Here is a 16248-nt window from a genome sequence, read left to right on the forward strand (position 1 = left end):
TTTGAGATGGAATTCATTATCAATCACCATCGGAGTTGCTAGTGTCTGTGGCAGATGGAGTCACTAATATTTACTAACGTTAACTGATGGCAGCATGGAGGGCGTTGTCCACATTTGAGACACCTGCAAATCATTTCTGTGGATGGCTTGAATGAGTGTCAGAGCTGGACCTTCAAAGTCCTCTAGCTTATCCTCCTCCTTTTAAGGATGAAGAAACAGGCCCAGAGAGGGAGGATGACTTGCCCAGTGTCGCCTCGCTGGTCTCCTGTTGGGGATCACTTGGCTCATAACAGCCTTTTGAGGCAGGCAAGCTGCGACTGGTATTTACCTCGCAAGGAAGAATTTAGTGGGCAGCAGGGTTGAGTGGAGAGAGCTTCAGCGGGGAGCCTAGGAGTAAGTCCCCTTCCACTATGTTTCAGCCTCCTGCCTGTTTCCTTTGCATCTCTCATCACAACTCAATAACTTTATTTATGTTTACTGGTTTTCTGTCTGCTGAGAGCGGTCTGTCTGTCTGGTTCCCCTCTTGGTGCTGGGCACGGAGCAGACATTAATTAATGGTAGTTATCATAGGTATGCAGCGGCTTGCCCAAGGTCACTCTGTGGTTAGACTAAGGACCCGCCTGTGATGCCATCCTCTGGCCTTGCCCTTCCTGGGACTCTGAGCTCCAACATCTCACCCGCCAGGCGTCGGGCCTGGAGGCGGGGCCAGAGTGGTGAGGAGGGGCCAGGTGTGAAAAAGGCGGAGCGAGAATGGATAGTGTGGGGCCCAAACCCGGGCCTGGGGAATGACGGGGCGGAACGGAGGCGGGGCTATGAGTAGGCGGGGCGGGGCCAGAGAGGACGAGGCGGGGCTGGGCGGAACAAGAGGTGAACGGGGGCGGGGTTTGGGCGGGGTTAGGCTTCCCGAGCTTTTTGTCGCGCCCAGAGCCAGCGCAAATCTGGCGGGTAGTGGAGGCTACCCCGTCCCCAGCTGAGGACGGCCCTCCGCAGCCGCTGCTAGCCCTTGGCTCCAACCCACACTCCCCGCTCGGTCCCTCGAGTCCGCGTTCCTCACGTGGCCGTCGCGAGGCGGCTCCCTGCGTTCCCGCGCGGGTCCTGGGCGATGGCTGCGCGGGGGTCGGAGTGCACGGTCCTCTGCCTCGGGCCCCGCCCGCTCCACTTCCTCCTCGTTTTTCAGCTGGTCGCCGGGCGCTGGGGTCCGGAGGGCGCGGGAGGCGGCGTGCCCGGAGGTGAGCCTGGGCGGCGGAGGGCGGTCCGTGGGTTCGCCCTCGGAGCAGGCGGCGGGGCTCAGGGCCGCCGGGGTTCGCCGGGCGGGGACCGCGGGGATGCCGGGGCAGCTCCACGCCGGTGCCCGGAGAGCCGTGAGGCTGCGGCCCGCACCGAAAATCTTGTTACGGAGGGCGGTTATATTTTTCTCCTGGGGGCTTGGCGTGAGGTTTCAGTTTAAATGCTCAGATGTGTTTATTTAAATGCAGAGAAAAGGCCTCTTTGAATTTTGTTCCATGACCCGCCTCACTGGAGACTGCTGGGTGACTTAGTGTGTACTTCGATACAACTTTTTCAATAAAAGATGCCGTCGTTATCCAGAAGGGCTTTCCTTTCTTGGTTTCAGCTGGGCTTCCCACGTAGTTACTTTATTCACAGGCAACTATGAAGGCTCCTTGGACTTAATACTAGGGATTAGGATTTGATCTTCTACCCCTTGGCCCCGTCCTCCTCCCCAACTCGCCCCTTAGCATTTGAAATCTTCCCTTTTGCCCGAAGATGAAACATGTTAGCTGTAGAAGGCTGGGCAGTGCGCTAACCATATGCATCCTAAATTCCTCCTTAGCATCTTGGAATAGAGCTTTTCCCCAGCCTTCTCTATTTCAAAATGTTTTGGACAGGAATAGAAACAATAAAAGAAAATGCTTAGTACTTTTTTAAATTCAAAGCTTCAGAAAGTTTGAGTCTGCCCTCTCAACACCTTGAAGAAAAATACTACTACTTACGGAGCACCTATGGTGTGATCTAAACATAGAAAAAGTAATACTCCTTTAAGCAAGAGGTAAAAGCTGAAGTTCACTACACCAGTATTTCAATTTTTATGAGTGAGGAAACTTTATGTGGGTATAAGCAGAACCTTTTCTTGTCTTTCCTTCCTTAAGGTTTTTAAACTCTGATTCCTGATTCTAGGAAGTGATAATCTTGAAGGCTAGAATTATTTATTGCAGGGTGTATTGCTTAACGAAGACTGTAGAGAAAGAACGTGGAGGATGATTTAAACAAATAAATCCTGTGCAGAGAGATTCATAGTTTAACAGAAAGAAAGGAATGTGATTTTGGAGCCAGGCAAACCTGGGTTCAAATTATGACTCTGGTGTATCTTGACTTGGACAAGCTTGTCTCAGCGGTCCTCCTTCTTTGAAAAATGGGGATAATACTGCTTACCTCTGAGTCATTTTCAGGATTAAATAATACGTGTGAAATGCCAGGCACTCTGCCTGACACTCTAGAAAACAGTAGTCTCTACTCCTTTTGGTGAAAGTGGAACTTTTTTCATCTGTTTTAATATAAAACATTGTAGCCAAGATTAAATGGTGTAAATAGCTATCTGTTCATGCTTGGTGTACAGTGTTATATCCAAACAATCAGAGCTGATTAATTCCTTCCTGCCTCCACTCTTCTTAGTGAATACCTCTCTTATAATAACCATCTTGTTGGATTACATTTATATATTTTTTTCTCTTGGTCCCACATGAGCTCCTTAAGAACTGTGATCTTATCCTGTGTATCTTTGTATCTCTAAAACCTAGCTTATTGCAGCAGTCCAGTAAATGTTTGTGGATGAATGAATGGAACAGTAAGATCTCTCTGGATATCAGTTTCCTCATCTGTAAGAGGAGGGATCATGAAAGGCTTCCCTCTCAGACTCTAAAATGCCAAGATTCTGATGCTCTTAGTAAGTGATCATTTGAAGAACAAAGTGATGTTGAAAGAATGATGGAATTGCATACTTGCTCCTAATTGTTAATATGCTTTTGTGTAAAACTGCTGAAGTACTGTCTGGAACTGGGAGACCTGCCATTAATTTGCTGTGTTTCCTTGGGCATATTGCTTGACCTTGCTGAACCTTTATTTTTCCATTTTTAAAATTAGAAGGTGGTAGTAGATGGATTTCAGGTCCTTCCAACTATAATTAATTTTATATTTACATTTTATTGTTTTCGTATTCATCTCAGGATCTTAATAACTCTTCCTTATGGTTTTCTGTGAGCCAATCTCTAGGAAAAGAAAATGTCTAGTCTGCCAGCAGCCATACTTATTTGGCTGGTGGAAGGTTACAGAGCTGTGAAAGATACTCAGGAGGCAATTTTGTCTGTATTAAAGTATAGATAATTAACCTAGTATATTAAGATAATACGAGCCTTTTAAACTGACCTGACCATGATTAGGAGAGTGATTTATGGAAATGAGATGGTCATTAGTCAGTTATATTTCTTAGCTGTGTAGTTGTGTGACATTTTCAATGGTTGAAACTTTATTATTAGTATATGTAGTGGCTGAGTTCTGTTTCATTCAAAGGAAAATAAAATAATTATTTCATAGAAAATGAGAGCTATGAAAGATTCTTTTTCTTCTCACCTTTAGTCATTTTCATTAACGTCTTAAGAAGCTAATAGAAATACACATATAGCGACTGTCCTCTCTACTTTTGTTATGATTATACCCAAAAGACTATCTGGATGCCTTATATAAACTTTTCATGCAGTTTAATTTGAAATTAAAAATTATTTTTGTTTCCTTGCAAATACTAAGTATGCTCTATGAGCTAGACTAAGCACCTGGAAGACAGGGTTTTATTTGTGTATCTCCTGATACGTTTCAGACAAGTTTGTAAATGTAGCCTATGGATGGAACTTCAAAAAGGTTTTCAGTCATTTCTCAGAATAGGGTTTTTTTTAACCTATAATCTACAAATTAGATCTAGTAAGTAATTTTTATAATTAGGATATGAGTTTTTAGTACAGTAATTTAAGTACAAAACATTTTTCTTCTAATAGCATTATTTTTCTCCCCTAAGAATTGCAATTAAATTCTTTCAGATGTAATTTTAAGTTTAATATTAAATAAGCATGTCTTGACAATGAGAGTTGGAAAATACTGGAATAGTTTTGGAAAAAAGTTTACAATTGTTTCTTAGAAAACTGCTCTCCAGAACAGCATAGGTATCGTTTTATAATGACAATATAAAACTAGTCTGCTCTGTGACTAAAATTTTAATTTAAATGTTCTGTTTCCATTTTGGGGAAGGATGATATTATTTCTCCTGTGTTTAATTCAGTGACCTCATGTTCTTTTCTTCTAAAGAAGAATTATAAAATATAGCCTTTTACCAATAAAAATAGGAATTAAATATGAATATTTGAATTCTGACAAAAAAGGACAATATGAACTTTTGATATTATATTTCTTTTTATTTTACGATCAACAGTGTATATATGGAGTTGGGCAAAACTGCTTTTCCTCTCAGTCAGTGCTTCTCAACCTCTGACATTTGGGGCTGGATATTTCTTTGTTATGGGAGATTGTCCTTTGCCTTGTAGGTTGTTTGGCAGGAAGCTTGGCCTCTATCCACGAGATGCCAGTAGCAGCCACCAAAAAATACCTCCAGATATTGTCAAATGGGCCTTTGGGGACAAAATTGTCTCCCTCTTCCCCCACCCTTGAGAATCACTGCTCTAAGTCTTGTAGACCAGGGCTCCTCAAACTTTAATGTGCACAGGAATCCTCTGGGGATGTTGTTATAATGCAGGCACTGGTTCAGAGGTGGGACCTGAGGTTCTGCATTTCTCACAAGGCCCCGAGTGGTATGGATGCTGCTGGTCAGAGTACCACACTTTGAGTAGCAAGGTTGTAGACAGTTTCCCATTCATATGAATTGGATGGATTTTTAAGAGGATCCAGTGATAGTAACTATGGAAACAGAGAATTCACAATGAACTATAGCCCAAACAGGATAAGGCCAATAGAAACTAAGCACTATCCCACCACCCTAACAAATAGAGCTGTCTTCCCATTTCCATGTTTCCTTCCAGTCCCCACTATTCATTCATATTTGGACAATCCTAAGGAGGAAATTTGCAAGAGTCTTTTTTTTTTTTTTTTAAAGTTTATTTATTTCATCGTATTTATTTTTGGCTGTGTTAGGTCTTCGTTGCTGTGCGTGGGCTTTCTCTAGTTGCTGCCAGCGGGGGCTACTCTTCGTTGCGGTGCGCAGGCTTCTCAGTGTGGTGGCTTCTCTTGTTGTGGAGCACGGGCTCTAGGCGCACGGGCTTCAGTAGTTGTGGCGCACGGGCTTCGTTGCTCCGCGGCATGTGGGATCTTCCTGGACCAGGGCTTGAACCCGTGTCCCCTGCGTTGGCAGGCGGATTCTTAACCACTGTGCCACCAGGGAAGCCCTGCAAGAGTCTTAATCAAGGTCACACAGGCTATAGTGAACTGAGGCAACTTCATGTTCCATCGGGTGTTTTAGTTCATGACACTGTAAATATACTAGCTCATAATACATATTTATTGCCTGTTGAGAGGTGTCAAATTACGATAGTGAACTCTGCATTTATTCAATCTGATGATGCTTAAACTTTTAAAGTGTGCAAGTTGTCTCTTCTTGAAAACTATTGACTGGACCTAAATTTAACACTGCCTAAGGTCATTTTCTTACTGCAAGTGTTCTGAGAGCGCAAGATGTTAAATTAGGTTTACTAAAGCATATCAGTTACAGAGACACTTTATCCGATAATTCTGTGATAAAAATCAATAGAAAATATAATGAAAATCCTAGAGTGAAAAAAAAATCCCTCTGCATTTCATCTGTAACATTTACAATAATGACTTGTAAGCATACCTATTTGCAACATTGAAAATGTTGGATATAGTATGCATTTCTTCTCATTTACAAAATGGTTGGTTATATTCACTTTTTTTATCTTGCTATTGCTTAAAATAGCCCTCCTAGCACTGCTGCAGAGAGGATCTTTAAAAAAGGTATACAAGACACTTTTTGTTAACTTAAAAAACATACAAGCAGACTTGTAGGGAAAGATTACTCCAGGACTGCCTTAATTATGAATTGAGTATATATAATATATATCACTGTTACAAACCTTTTAGGTACATTATCTTATTTCTTCCTATGGTGACCTGTAAAGGAGAAAGGGAAGGCTATTGGCAGTAACCAGCAAAATTTAAAACATGTATACCTTGACTCAGCAGTTCTACTCCTGAGAGTCGGTGTCATAGAAGTCCTTGTACAAGGATGTTAACTACAGCATTTTTCCGTTGTAGCATGGTTAGAAATAACCAAAAACTAAAGACTGTATAAATGCCTACCAGTGATGAAAGCTTACATAAATTATGATACACCCATAACCCAGACCGCTTTGCGGCTTATGAAGAAAGAGTGAGATGGATGGATGTACGTTGACCTAGAGAATTGAATGACAAAAGCAAGTCGCAGAAGTTAAAAAGAAAACATTTGTTCTTCCTCTGTGTGTGTGTGTGTATTTTAAGATGTGTACACAACAGACTTAACAGTGGTTAGCCTTGGAGGAAGGGAGATAAGGAGGAGGAGAGGGAGATTTCCTACTCTTAATGAATGTGCTTTTGGTTGGAATCTTGATAATGATCATACATTACTTTTGTAATTAAAGTATTATTTTTTTAAAGATTTTTAAAAATGTGGACCATTTTAAAAGTCTTTACTGAATTTGTTACAACACTGCTTCTGCTTTTTATGTTTTGGCTTTTTGGCCACGAGGCAAGTGGGATCTTAGCTCCCCGACCAGGGATTGAACCCGCACTCCCTGCATTGGAAGGCGAAGTCTTAACCACTGGACGGCCAGGGAAGTCCCTAAAGTATTATTCTGAGAACAGAAACAAATCTGGGTCCTAGTTCTACATCTGCTGCTTACTAGCTACTGTTAGACCAGTGACTCTCAACCAGGGGCAGTTTTGTGCATCCCTCCCTCCCCCCCACCAGGTGGTATTTGGCAATGTTTGGCCATGTTTTGGGTTGTCACATTGAAGAGGTGGTATATGCAGTGGATGGAAGCCAGGGATGCTGCCAAACATCCTGTAGTGCATGGGGCAGCCCCCTGTAACAAAGAACTATCTAGCCCAAACTCAATAGTGTCGAGTTGAGAAATTCTTTGTTAGACTTCAGGGCTGCAGCCATGTTCACATATGCAGGGGGTGCCCTTTGCATTGTGGGGTGTTCTCTGCATAGCCATACAGTTTATAATTATGATATGATGAAAGTAAATAAATATGCAAACTTGTCCCCAGGAAGGCAGGCACCAGAGTTTTCTGCTTTACCTCTAGCACCTAACAGAGGCTGGCATGGGAAGCAGGCACTCAACAATTGTTCAATGAATGAATGAGCTAAACTAGGTATTACATGTTAGGCTCTAATATACTCAGGTTGTAGCAGATGCTAAAGATTTAAGAAGAATTTATGGAAGAAACTTAAAATTATAGCAGGTGTTGTCTGTTAATTTATCTTTATCTAAAGATTGGCAAAGGACTACTATTATTCATATTTAGCTGCAGAACACCTTGGCTGACTTTTTTCAATACTTTTTGATAAGAAAATCATGATTCTTCATGGAAGAATACCAACAGAGGACACTATTGTGTCTTATCTTCCTAGAATTGGTTTTTAAAATCCTTATATATTTAGCTACCTCCGAATTTAGTGGAACAAACTTTAAAAAGAGTTTTAAACTACCTTAGACACTACCTGACATAGTGAGATAATGTACTTTTTCATTTTTTCCGCATAACAGTGAGGCAGCAAAGCAGAAGTTATCCTTTTTATTAATGTTTTATAGTGGAAAAACTCAAACATACACAAAAATCCTCAAGTATAACAAACTCAAGAGTTCTTGCCTTACATGTTTAACAGTTTTCAACATTTTGCCAACAGATACCCTTATTTCTGTAAATTAGAAAATGGGGGACTTCCCTGGTGGTGCAGTGGTTAAAACTTTGTGCTCCAAATACAAGGGGCCCAGGTTCGATCCCTGGTTGGGGAACTAGATCCCACATGCATGCCACAACTAAGGAGCCCACTGGCCGCAACTAAGACCCAGTGCAACCAAATAAATAAATAAGTAAATTTTAAAGAAAAAGAAAAGAAAATGGGGACATATGTAATTTAACACCTATTTAGTGGTGCCGAGTGTTCAAATCATGGTTTTCAGCTTTGCGGTTCTGTGCCCTTTCTTAATCACCATACTAAAATTAAGGATCAAGGTTACATTTCTTTGAAAATATATGTGGTTTCAGTAAGTGACTTAAAAGTGAAATTTATTCAATAAGTCATTCTTTTAATTCCTCAAATTTGAGACAATACCAGAGTAATGATACTTGGAGTTACAAATGGATTTGTAAAACCCAAATTTAAATTTCTCAGAGAGTTAATGACAGTATATATATTTGCACCTTTTACATATTCAATTTAGTTTTTCCCTTGTATTTTTAGCTACTTCGGAAGAACTGCCCATTAATTATTTTTGTTGTTGTTCTTGTCCTATTTTCAATGTGCTTCACAGCTTGGTTCCCTTTGTTTTTCTGAGATATGTGATTTATGTGCTATTAGTAGGTTGGTATTCTAGTTATTATTATTAGCTATAAAGGATATAGACTTGAGAGCTTTTCACTGAACTGTCATTGCACTGTGTTGAGATGCCCGATGCCACAGACATGTTCTTCCTTCTCTTTTTTTGCAAGGTCCTGTTGTGTAGAGTAATCTGTAGGGAGATGATCTTTCTTGGGCTATCGTGGAAGTTTTAGGTGGAAATCAGCAGCTCTGCAGGCAGTGATTGCTTTTGTGGTAGTATTTTTGTGTGTTTGCCTTTTGAGGTCTATCAGTTATCATTACTTTAGCAATCATTTATGGACTAATAAGAATGACCCTGTGGTGGCATTTATAGGAACAATTTTATTTAATCCTCACAATAACCTTATTAGGTAGGTATTGCTTTAGACCAGTTTACCGATGAAAAGACCAATATGCCAAGAAGTTAGGTAACTTGCCTTCAGGTCAGACAGTAAGTATTAGAGGCTAGATAGAACCCAACCTGTGGACTTAAAATCCTGAGTTCTTAGCCAGTATGTTATATTACCTCTCTTCATATTCAAATCTGAGTAAGACAAGGTCTCTCTAACTTCAAGAAGCTGTCTAGTGATTCGTAATCCTTAACAGCAAAATGTGACTCGTAATCCTTAACAACAAAATTGTGTATCTCTTGTAACAGTTGCTTTCACAACCAATGATGAAATTCTGAATTATTAGAGATAAATGGGAATCATCAGATGGTACTGACTCCTTTACCCATTCATATATTCATTCAACAAATGGAGCATCTACTATGTGCCAGTATGTTGTTAGGTGATAGGGTTATGATGGTGAATAAAACACAGTACCTGCTGCCATTAGTTTCCACCACAGTGGGGAAGACAGACTTTAATCAAATACATCCAAGATTGTATAATTACACCCCAGATAAGGAACATGGTTCTCTGCAGAGGAACCTAATGGAGACTTTGGGGGCAGGACAGAGTCCTGAAGAAGTTGAGATCTGAAGGAGGAGTAGGAGTTAGCTAGGTGAAGGGGGGAATAGTGTGGTGTGTTTGAGAAGCTGAACTGGCCGTGTAGCTGGAGAGAGCAAAGGGGAGAGGCTACAGGGGACAGATCGGGCAACGTTTGGCCTTAAGGATTTTGGTCTATCTTAATGGAATGCTACAGAAGGATTTTAAGCCAGGGCGTAATATCAGATTTGTGTTTTGAAAAGATCACTTGTGTATCAGTGCAGAGAACCAATTGGAGGGGGCTAAGAAACTGTGTGGACACCCCTTAGGGTAGTAGGCTTGTCCTCGTCCTGATGAGAGATGCAGATAGCATGTGCTAGGATGGTGGCCATGAGGCTGTTAAGAAATGGATGGATTTGAGAAATATTTAGGAGGTAAAATCAATAGTTTCCTTGTGGATTGGCAATGCAGGTGGTATGAAAGATGACTCCTAGGTTTTTAAGTTGTGGAACTAGGCAGATGCTGGGATCACTCACTGTGATGGGGAATACCATCAGGGGACCACTTTGGGGAAGGTCATGAATTTGGTTTTGCGCATGTTGATTTCATATAGATTAGAGAACTGTGACATGGAGGTTAACAGGTAACTAGTGGTGCTGAGTATTCAAATTAAAGCTTTCAGCTTTGTGGTTCTATGTCCCTTCCTCTTCACCATACTAAAATTAATGAGCGAGATTACATTTTTTTGAAACTATGTGTGGTTTCACTAAATGACTTGAAATTTTTTGGGGAAATGGGTATTCAGGTGTGGACCGAGAGGAGAGGTCTGTATAGGAGATACAGATTCCATGAAAGCAATCTCTCTTTTTCCTTAAGCTTATTTTAGTTGTTGTACCCTTCGAAATGACCTTTTGGGATTCTCTGTTGTAAATAAATGGAGAACTAGAGTAGAATTTCTAGAATCTACATTGTTGAGTGCAATTTTATAAGCCTCCTGAAAAATTACTAAAAGTAATTGTTGGGTACCCTAAAAAAATTCCCTGCCAAAGTAAGGATTAGGTGTGCTTAAGCCAGTAGTTTCTGAAAGACTCTGTTTGACTGGTGTTTCTGAAAGTGTGTCCTGAAAACGCAAAGCATCCCTGAGGTCTGTCAGGTGGTCAGCACTGGAATAATATTTTTTGCATACATTTTACATACTTGAAATGTAAGATTAATTGTGCTTTTTTAAAGATGTGTGTGCCATTGTGTTCTTTTTTTTTTTTAAATTAATTTATTTATTTATTTTTGGCTGTGTTGGGTCTTCGTTTCTGTGCAAGGGCTTTCTCCAGTTGCGGCGAGCGGGGGCCACTCTTCATCGCGGTGCGCGGGCCTCTTACTGTCGCGGCCTCTCCCGTTGCGGAGCACAAGCTCCAGACGCGCAGGCTCAGTAGTTGTGGCTCACGGGCCCAGTTGCTCCGTGGCATGTGGGATCCTCCCAGACCAGGGCTCGAACCCGTGTCCCCTGCATTGGCAGGCAGATTCTTAACCACTGCGCCACCAGGGAAGCCCGCCATTGTGTTCTTAATGTTTGCATTTTTAAAGAATGTATATGTAATGAATTGTCCTTGCTAACATGTTAACGTTGTGGAGTTTTGCCAGGCTTCATGTAATTTAAGGGTAGTTATTGACATTAGCTATTGCATTATATTCCATTTTTTAAATGGATCAGTGGCTCGAAAATAGTGATAATGAATAGTAATGTACGATTCAGAATTCTGCTGTAATGTAGTGTGTATACAGAGTATAAATCTATACGTGTTGGGACAAATGTATCTGCAGATATGGTGATTTCACATGTACTCCCCCCAAAGGAAAGCAAAACAATGATTAGCTGGCAATCAGATTTCACCCTATCAGTAATCCACTCCCCAGTACCCAGGGGTTATTTTATTGTGAAACTTTGTCAAATAATGGCAGCCCGGAAAGCATTTGTGACATTTTCAAAGGATAGCAGCCCCTCTGGTGAACCAGTTATTTTCTTGAATAAATATAAAATAACTTTGCAGTACAAAATTGATGAATTTTGTTGCTGAAGAGAAGAGACCAAGATCCCAGAGACGACATTTGGAGTAGAATGAGTTCCATGCGCCCAAAAGGGCTTTAAGGCCTGCTAGTGGTAAGCAGCTTGTGAATCCAGGCACAAGTTATTCTGCTAGAAGAGAAAGCAGAGTGACTATTCCTAAAGTCCCTTTATTAAATGACAGTGCTAGAGACTTCCCTGGTGGCACAGTGGTTGGAAATCCACCTGCCAGTGCAGGGGACATGGGTTCGAGCCCTGGTCTGGGAAGATCCCACATGCTGCAAAGCAGCTAGGCCCGTGTGCCACAAGTACTGAGCCTGCGCTCTAGAGCCCGCAAGCCACAACCACTGAAACCCAGGCACCTAGAGCCCGTGCTCTGCAACAAGAGAAGCCACCGCAATGAGAAGTCCGCGCACCGCGACAAATAGTAACCCCCTCTCACCGCAACTAGAGAAAGCCCGGGCACAGTAACAAAGACCCAGTGCAGCAAAAAATAAATAAATTTATTATAAATTAATTAATTAATTAATTAATTAATGACAGTGCTAGATGTCGCATGGTATTAATAGCATGCCAAGTGGAAGAGCTATTACTATCACTTGTGTGCTTTCTGGTATTTTGCTTTTTGGTTAGACAAAACCACTAAATGCAGAGCACGAATCACCCTCTGGTTTATGCCTGGTACATATGAGGGAGGTGTGCCGGGTGGCATTTTATTTTTATCCCTGGGGACTCGGGTTACAGAAGAAGAGATTTTAAATTTCTTTTGGATCCTTTTGTGATCTCTGATGTAGACTGGAAAAGTGTGTTGAGAACAGCTCTGACAGCACCAACTCTGGGGGCAGCAGGGAAGGGTGTAGCTCTGCAAGTAAGCGGTGTTGCATGGCATGGCCGGGTCCTGCACTTTCATTCACAGAGAGCAGCTGGTGGGGATAGCATGCTTCCTGCTCTCGGTTCAGTGTTGAAGGAGATATTAAACAGTTGTGAATAAGAGCAGATCACAGGCACCAGGCCTGTCTTTCAGCCTGGTGCATGAAGAAATGGGCACCCTGTGTAAGCCTCTGCTTTTCTGTATTGCACTGTCCTGGTTCTCAAGGGGAAAAGTGCACACATGAGTTCTTAAACATGTGGGATTTGAGAGAAACATTTTTTTCATGACATTAGTAATGCCATTTTTTCTGATTTCAGATGTTCTCAAGTAGCATAGCTCCTTGGTACAGTCATGCCTTGAATAGTTAGAACTGATCCATCAAATTTAGTTTTGAGGATGTCAATGTGACAAGATAATATTTTTGAAATATTACTGCCCTATTTATGTTGTTCCTGGTTTTTCCTTTTACCTCTTGACTCTTCCCCCTACCTGCTCAAGCTAGCTAATTCTGTGCTCATACTTCAGAGAAGGAATGTGATATGCCAGCAGACAGTGGGTCTAGGAGTTCATTTTTGCCTTTTTCAGTTTCAAAAACGTGGACCATAGAGGGCAACTTAGCATAGGCTACATAATGTTAGAGCACAGCTTTTCCTTGATAGGAGGAAATAATTCCCTGGGCTTGTGGAGGAGGAAAAGACAGAAGAGATGGACAAGAGAAAGAGTCAGTAGGACTCAGGGTGAAGGGACTGGGCTTGAAGGACACTTGGATAGAAGCCCGTATAAAGCCCGTATGATGCAGCACTCAAGCTCTTTTTTCAGTTCCCTGTTTTTTGTTTTTTTAATATTTATTTATTTATTTGGCTGCGCCTTGTCTTAGTTGCGGCACTCAGGATCTTCGTTGCCGTGTGCAAGACCTTCATTGCAGCATGCAGGATCTTTTAGTTGTGGCATGTGGGGTCTAGTTCTCTGACCAGGGGTTGAACCTGGGCCCCCTGCATTGGGAGCGTAAAATCTTAACCACTGGACCACCAGGGAAGTCCCCAGGTCCCTGTTTAAGTTGAATTTCCGGATCTACCAATGCTTGCTGCCATTCCTGAGACAGGATTTTCTTAACTAGTAGAAATGAAAAATAAGAAATCAGTTAACCAAGGGGCCTGACCTATGGCTCAAGCACCAATCATAAAGCTAGATGGTGAAAGATGATAGCACCATCCACCTTACTACTAAGGTCCAGTTCTTATGTAAAAATATTTTTTCACTTTTATTCCAATAACTAAGTAATTTCAAAACTTTACCTAATGTGAGCAGTCTTCCTGTGTACTGAACACACACTGAGATGTGGGAAAGTTTAAGAAACTTGTAGCCTATCTGAGGAGTGTGGCTACTTGAGAATTATTTTTTTCATTGAGTTTGGTATTTTCCCCCTTTCCTTTTTTGTACTCTCCCTTTCCCATCTCCCTCCTTCCCTAACCCACATCAATATCCCCCCATATAACCCTTGTTAATTACCCTTGTTGATTTAGTATGCAAAATGCCATAATTTTCCTCAGGCATATATAATTATATAGGTAGATAGATATAGACAGATTTTAATAATTGATTATTTTACAAGAGTAGGATTACATTGTAGTCTCTTTTCTATCCCTTTTTTCCCTTTAACAATACCTCATGAAAATCCTGAAGCCTTTTGCTGTGTTTTGTTCAGTTCAAGTTTTTATTTGATGCAACTTATTACAAACTCCTTGTTTTGTTGTTGAAATTTCAGATGCCATCTCTCTGGGTGATAGTTTCAATTGTAGTTTTTTTTTTAATAATTAAAAACTTTAATGGTGGTTTAAAAAATACATAGCATAAAATTTACCATCTTAACCATTTTTAAGTTCAGTAGTATTAAGTATATTCACATTGTAGTGCAACAGATTGCCAGAACTTTTTCATCTTGCAGAGCTGAAGCTCTATGCCCATTGAACAACTTTCCATTTCCTTCTTCACCCAGGCCTGGGAAACCACATTCTACTTTCTGTTTCTGTGAGTTTGACTACTTTATATACCTAATGTAAGTGGAATCATGCAGTATTTGTCTTTTTGTGACTAACCTATTTCAGTCAGCATAATGTCCTCAAGGTTCACCCATGTTATAGCCTGTATCAGAATTTCCTTCCTTTTTAAGGCTCAATAATATTCCATTCTGTGTATATATCACATTTTGCTTATCCATTCATCTATAGATGGACATTTGTGTTGCTTATACCTCTTGTAAATAAAGCTGCTATGTACATGGGTATGCTAATATATCTCTTTAAAATCCTGATTTCAGTTCTTTGGGAAATATACTCAGAATTGGAATTTGTGGATCATATGTAATTCTATTTTTAATTTTTTGAGGAACTGCCATATTGTTTTCCACAGCGGCTGTACCATTTTACATTCCTACCAATGCTGTACAAGGGTTCTAACTTCTCTACATCCTTGCCAGCACTTGCTATTTTCTGTTTCTTTAATAGTAGCCATCTTACTGGGTTTGAGGTGATATCTTGTGATTTTTCTTTTAAAGATGGTGTAGCTATCTTTTTTTTTTTGGCTGTGTTGGGTCTTCATTACTGCACACGGGCTTTCTCTAGTTGCGGCGAGCAGGGGCCACTCTTCGTTGCAGTGCGCAGGCTTCTCATTGCGGTGGCTTCTCTTGTTGCAGAGCATGGGCTTTAGGCACGTGGGCTTCAGTAGTTGCAGCATGCGGGCTCAGTAGTTACAGCACACGGACCCTAGAGCCCGCAGGCTTCAGTAGTTGTGGCACATGGGCTTAGTTGCTCCACGGCATGTTGGATCTTCCCGGACCAGGGATCAAACCCGTGTCCCCTGCATTGGCAGGCAGATTCTTAACCACGGCACCACCAGGGAAGTCCCCATTTTGTGATTTTTGATTTACGTTTCTTTAATGATTAGTGATGTTGAACATCTTTTCATATGCTTGTTAGTCATTTTAATGTCATCTTTGGAGAAATGTGTATTCAAGTCCTTGGCCAATTGTTTAATTGGGTTATTTGGCGGTTTTGTTCTTGTTGAGTTGTAGGAGTTCTTTACATATTCTGGATATTATCTCCTTATCAGATATGTGATTTTTCCAATATTTTGTCCCTTTCCAAAGGTTGATTGCAAAGAGACTGTTTCGTATTATTATTATTTTTAACATCTTTATTGGAGTATAATTGCTTTACAATGGTGTGTTAGTTTCTGCTTTATAACAAAGTGAATCAGCTATACATATACATATATCCCCATATCTCCTCCCTCTTGCGTCTCCCTCCCGCCCTTCCTATCCCACCCCTCTAAGTGGTCACAAAGCACCGAGCTGATCTCCCTGTGCTATGTGGCTGCTTCCCACTAGCTATCTGTTTTACATTTGGTAGTGTATATATGCACATGCCACTCTCTCACTTCGTCCCAGCTTACCCTTCCCCTTCCCTGTGTCCTCAAGTCCATTCTCTATGTCTATATCTTTATTCCTGTCCTGCCCCTAGGTTCTTCAGAACAATTTTCTTTTTTTTTTTTTTTTTTGGATTCCATATATATGTGTTAGCATACATTATTTGTTTTTCTCTTTCTGACTTAACTTCACTCTGTATGACAGACTCTAGGTCCACCCACCTCACTACAAATAACCCAGTTTTGTTTCTTTTTATGGCTGAGTAATATTCCATTGTGTATATGTGCCACATCGTCTTTATCCATTCATATGTCGATGGAC

General features: G+C 41.1%; 1 protein-coding gene across 3 annotated transcripts in view; it reads left to right on the forward strand.

Annotated features, from left to right (window-relative positions):
• Positions 1-922: 922 nt before the first annotated feature.
• The window catches only part of CHRNA5 (cholinergic receptor nicotinic alpha 5 subunit), a 53167-nt gene continuing 37841 nt past the window's right edge, over positions 923-16248 (forward strand). Inside the window, exon 1 of one of the 3 annotated variants that reach the window (XM_036844157.1) lies at positions 923-1229. In XM_036844157.1, the coding sequence (XP_036700052.1) occupies positions 1103-1229 (127 nt within the window). In that variant the 5' untranslated portion in view covers positions 923-1102. The remainder of the gene's footprint in view (positions 1230-16248) is intronic. The other 2 variants (XM_036844159.1, XM_036844158.1) reach the window with 2 other exon arrangements.

Source organism: Balaenoptera musculus, chromosome 2 (genome assembly GCF_009873245.2).
Source record: "Balaenoptera musculus isolate JJ_BM4_2016_0621 chromosome 2, mBalMus1.pri.v3, whole genome shotgun sequence".
Taxonomy (NCBI): Eukaryota; Metazoa; Chordata; class Mammalia; order Artiodactyla; family Balaenopteridae; genus Balaenoptera; species Balaenoptera musculus.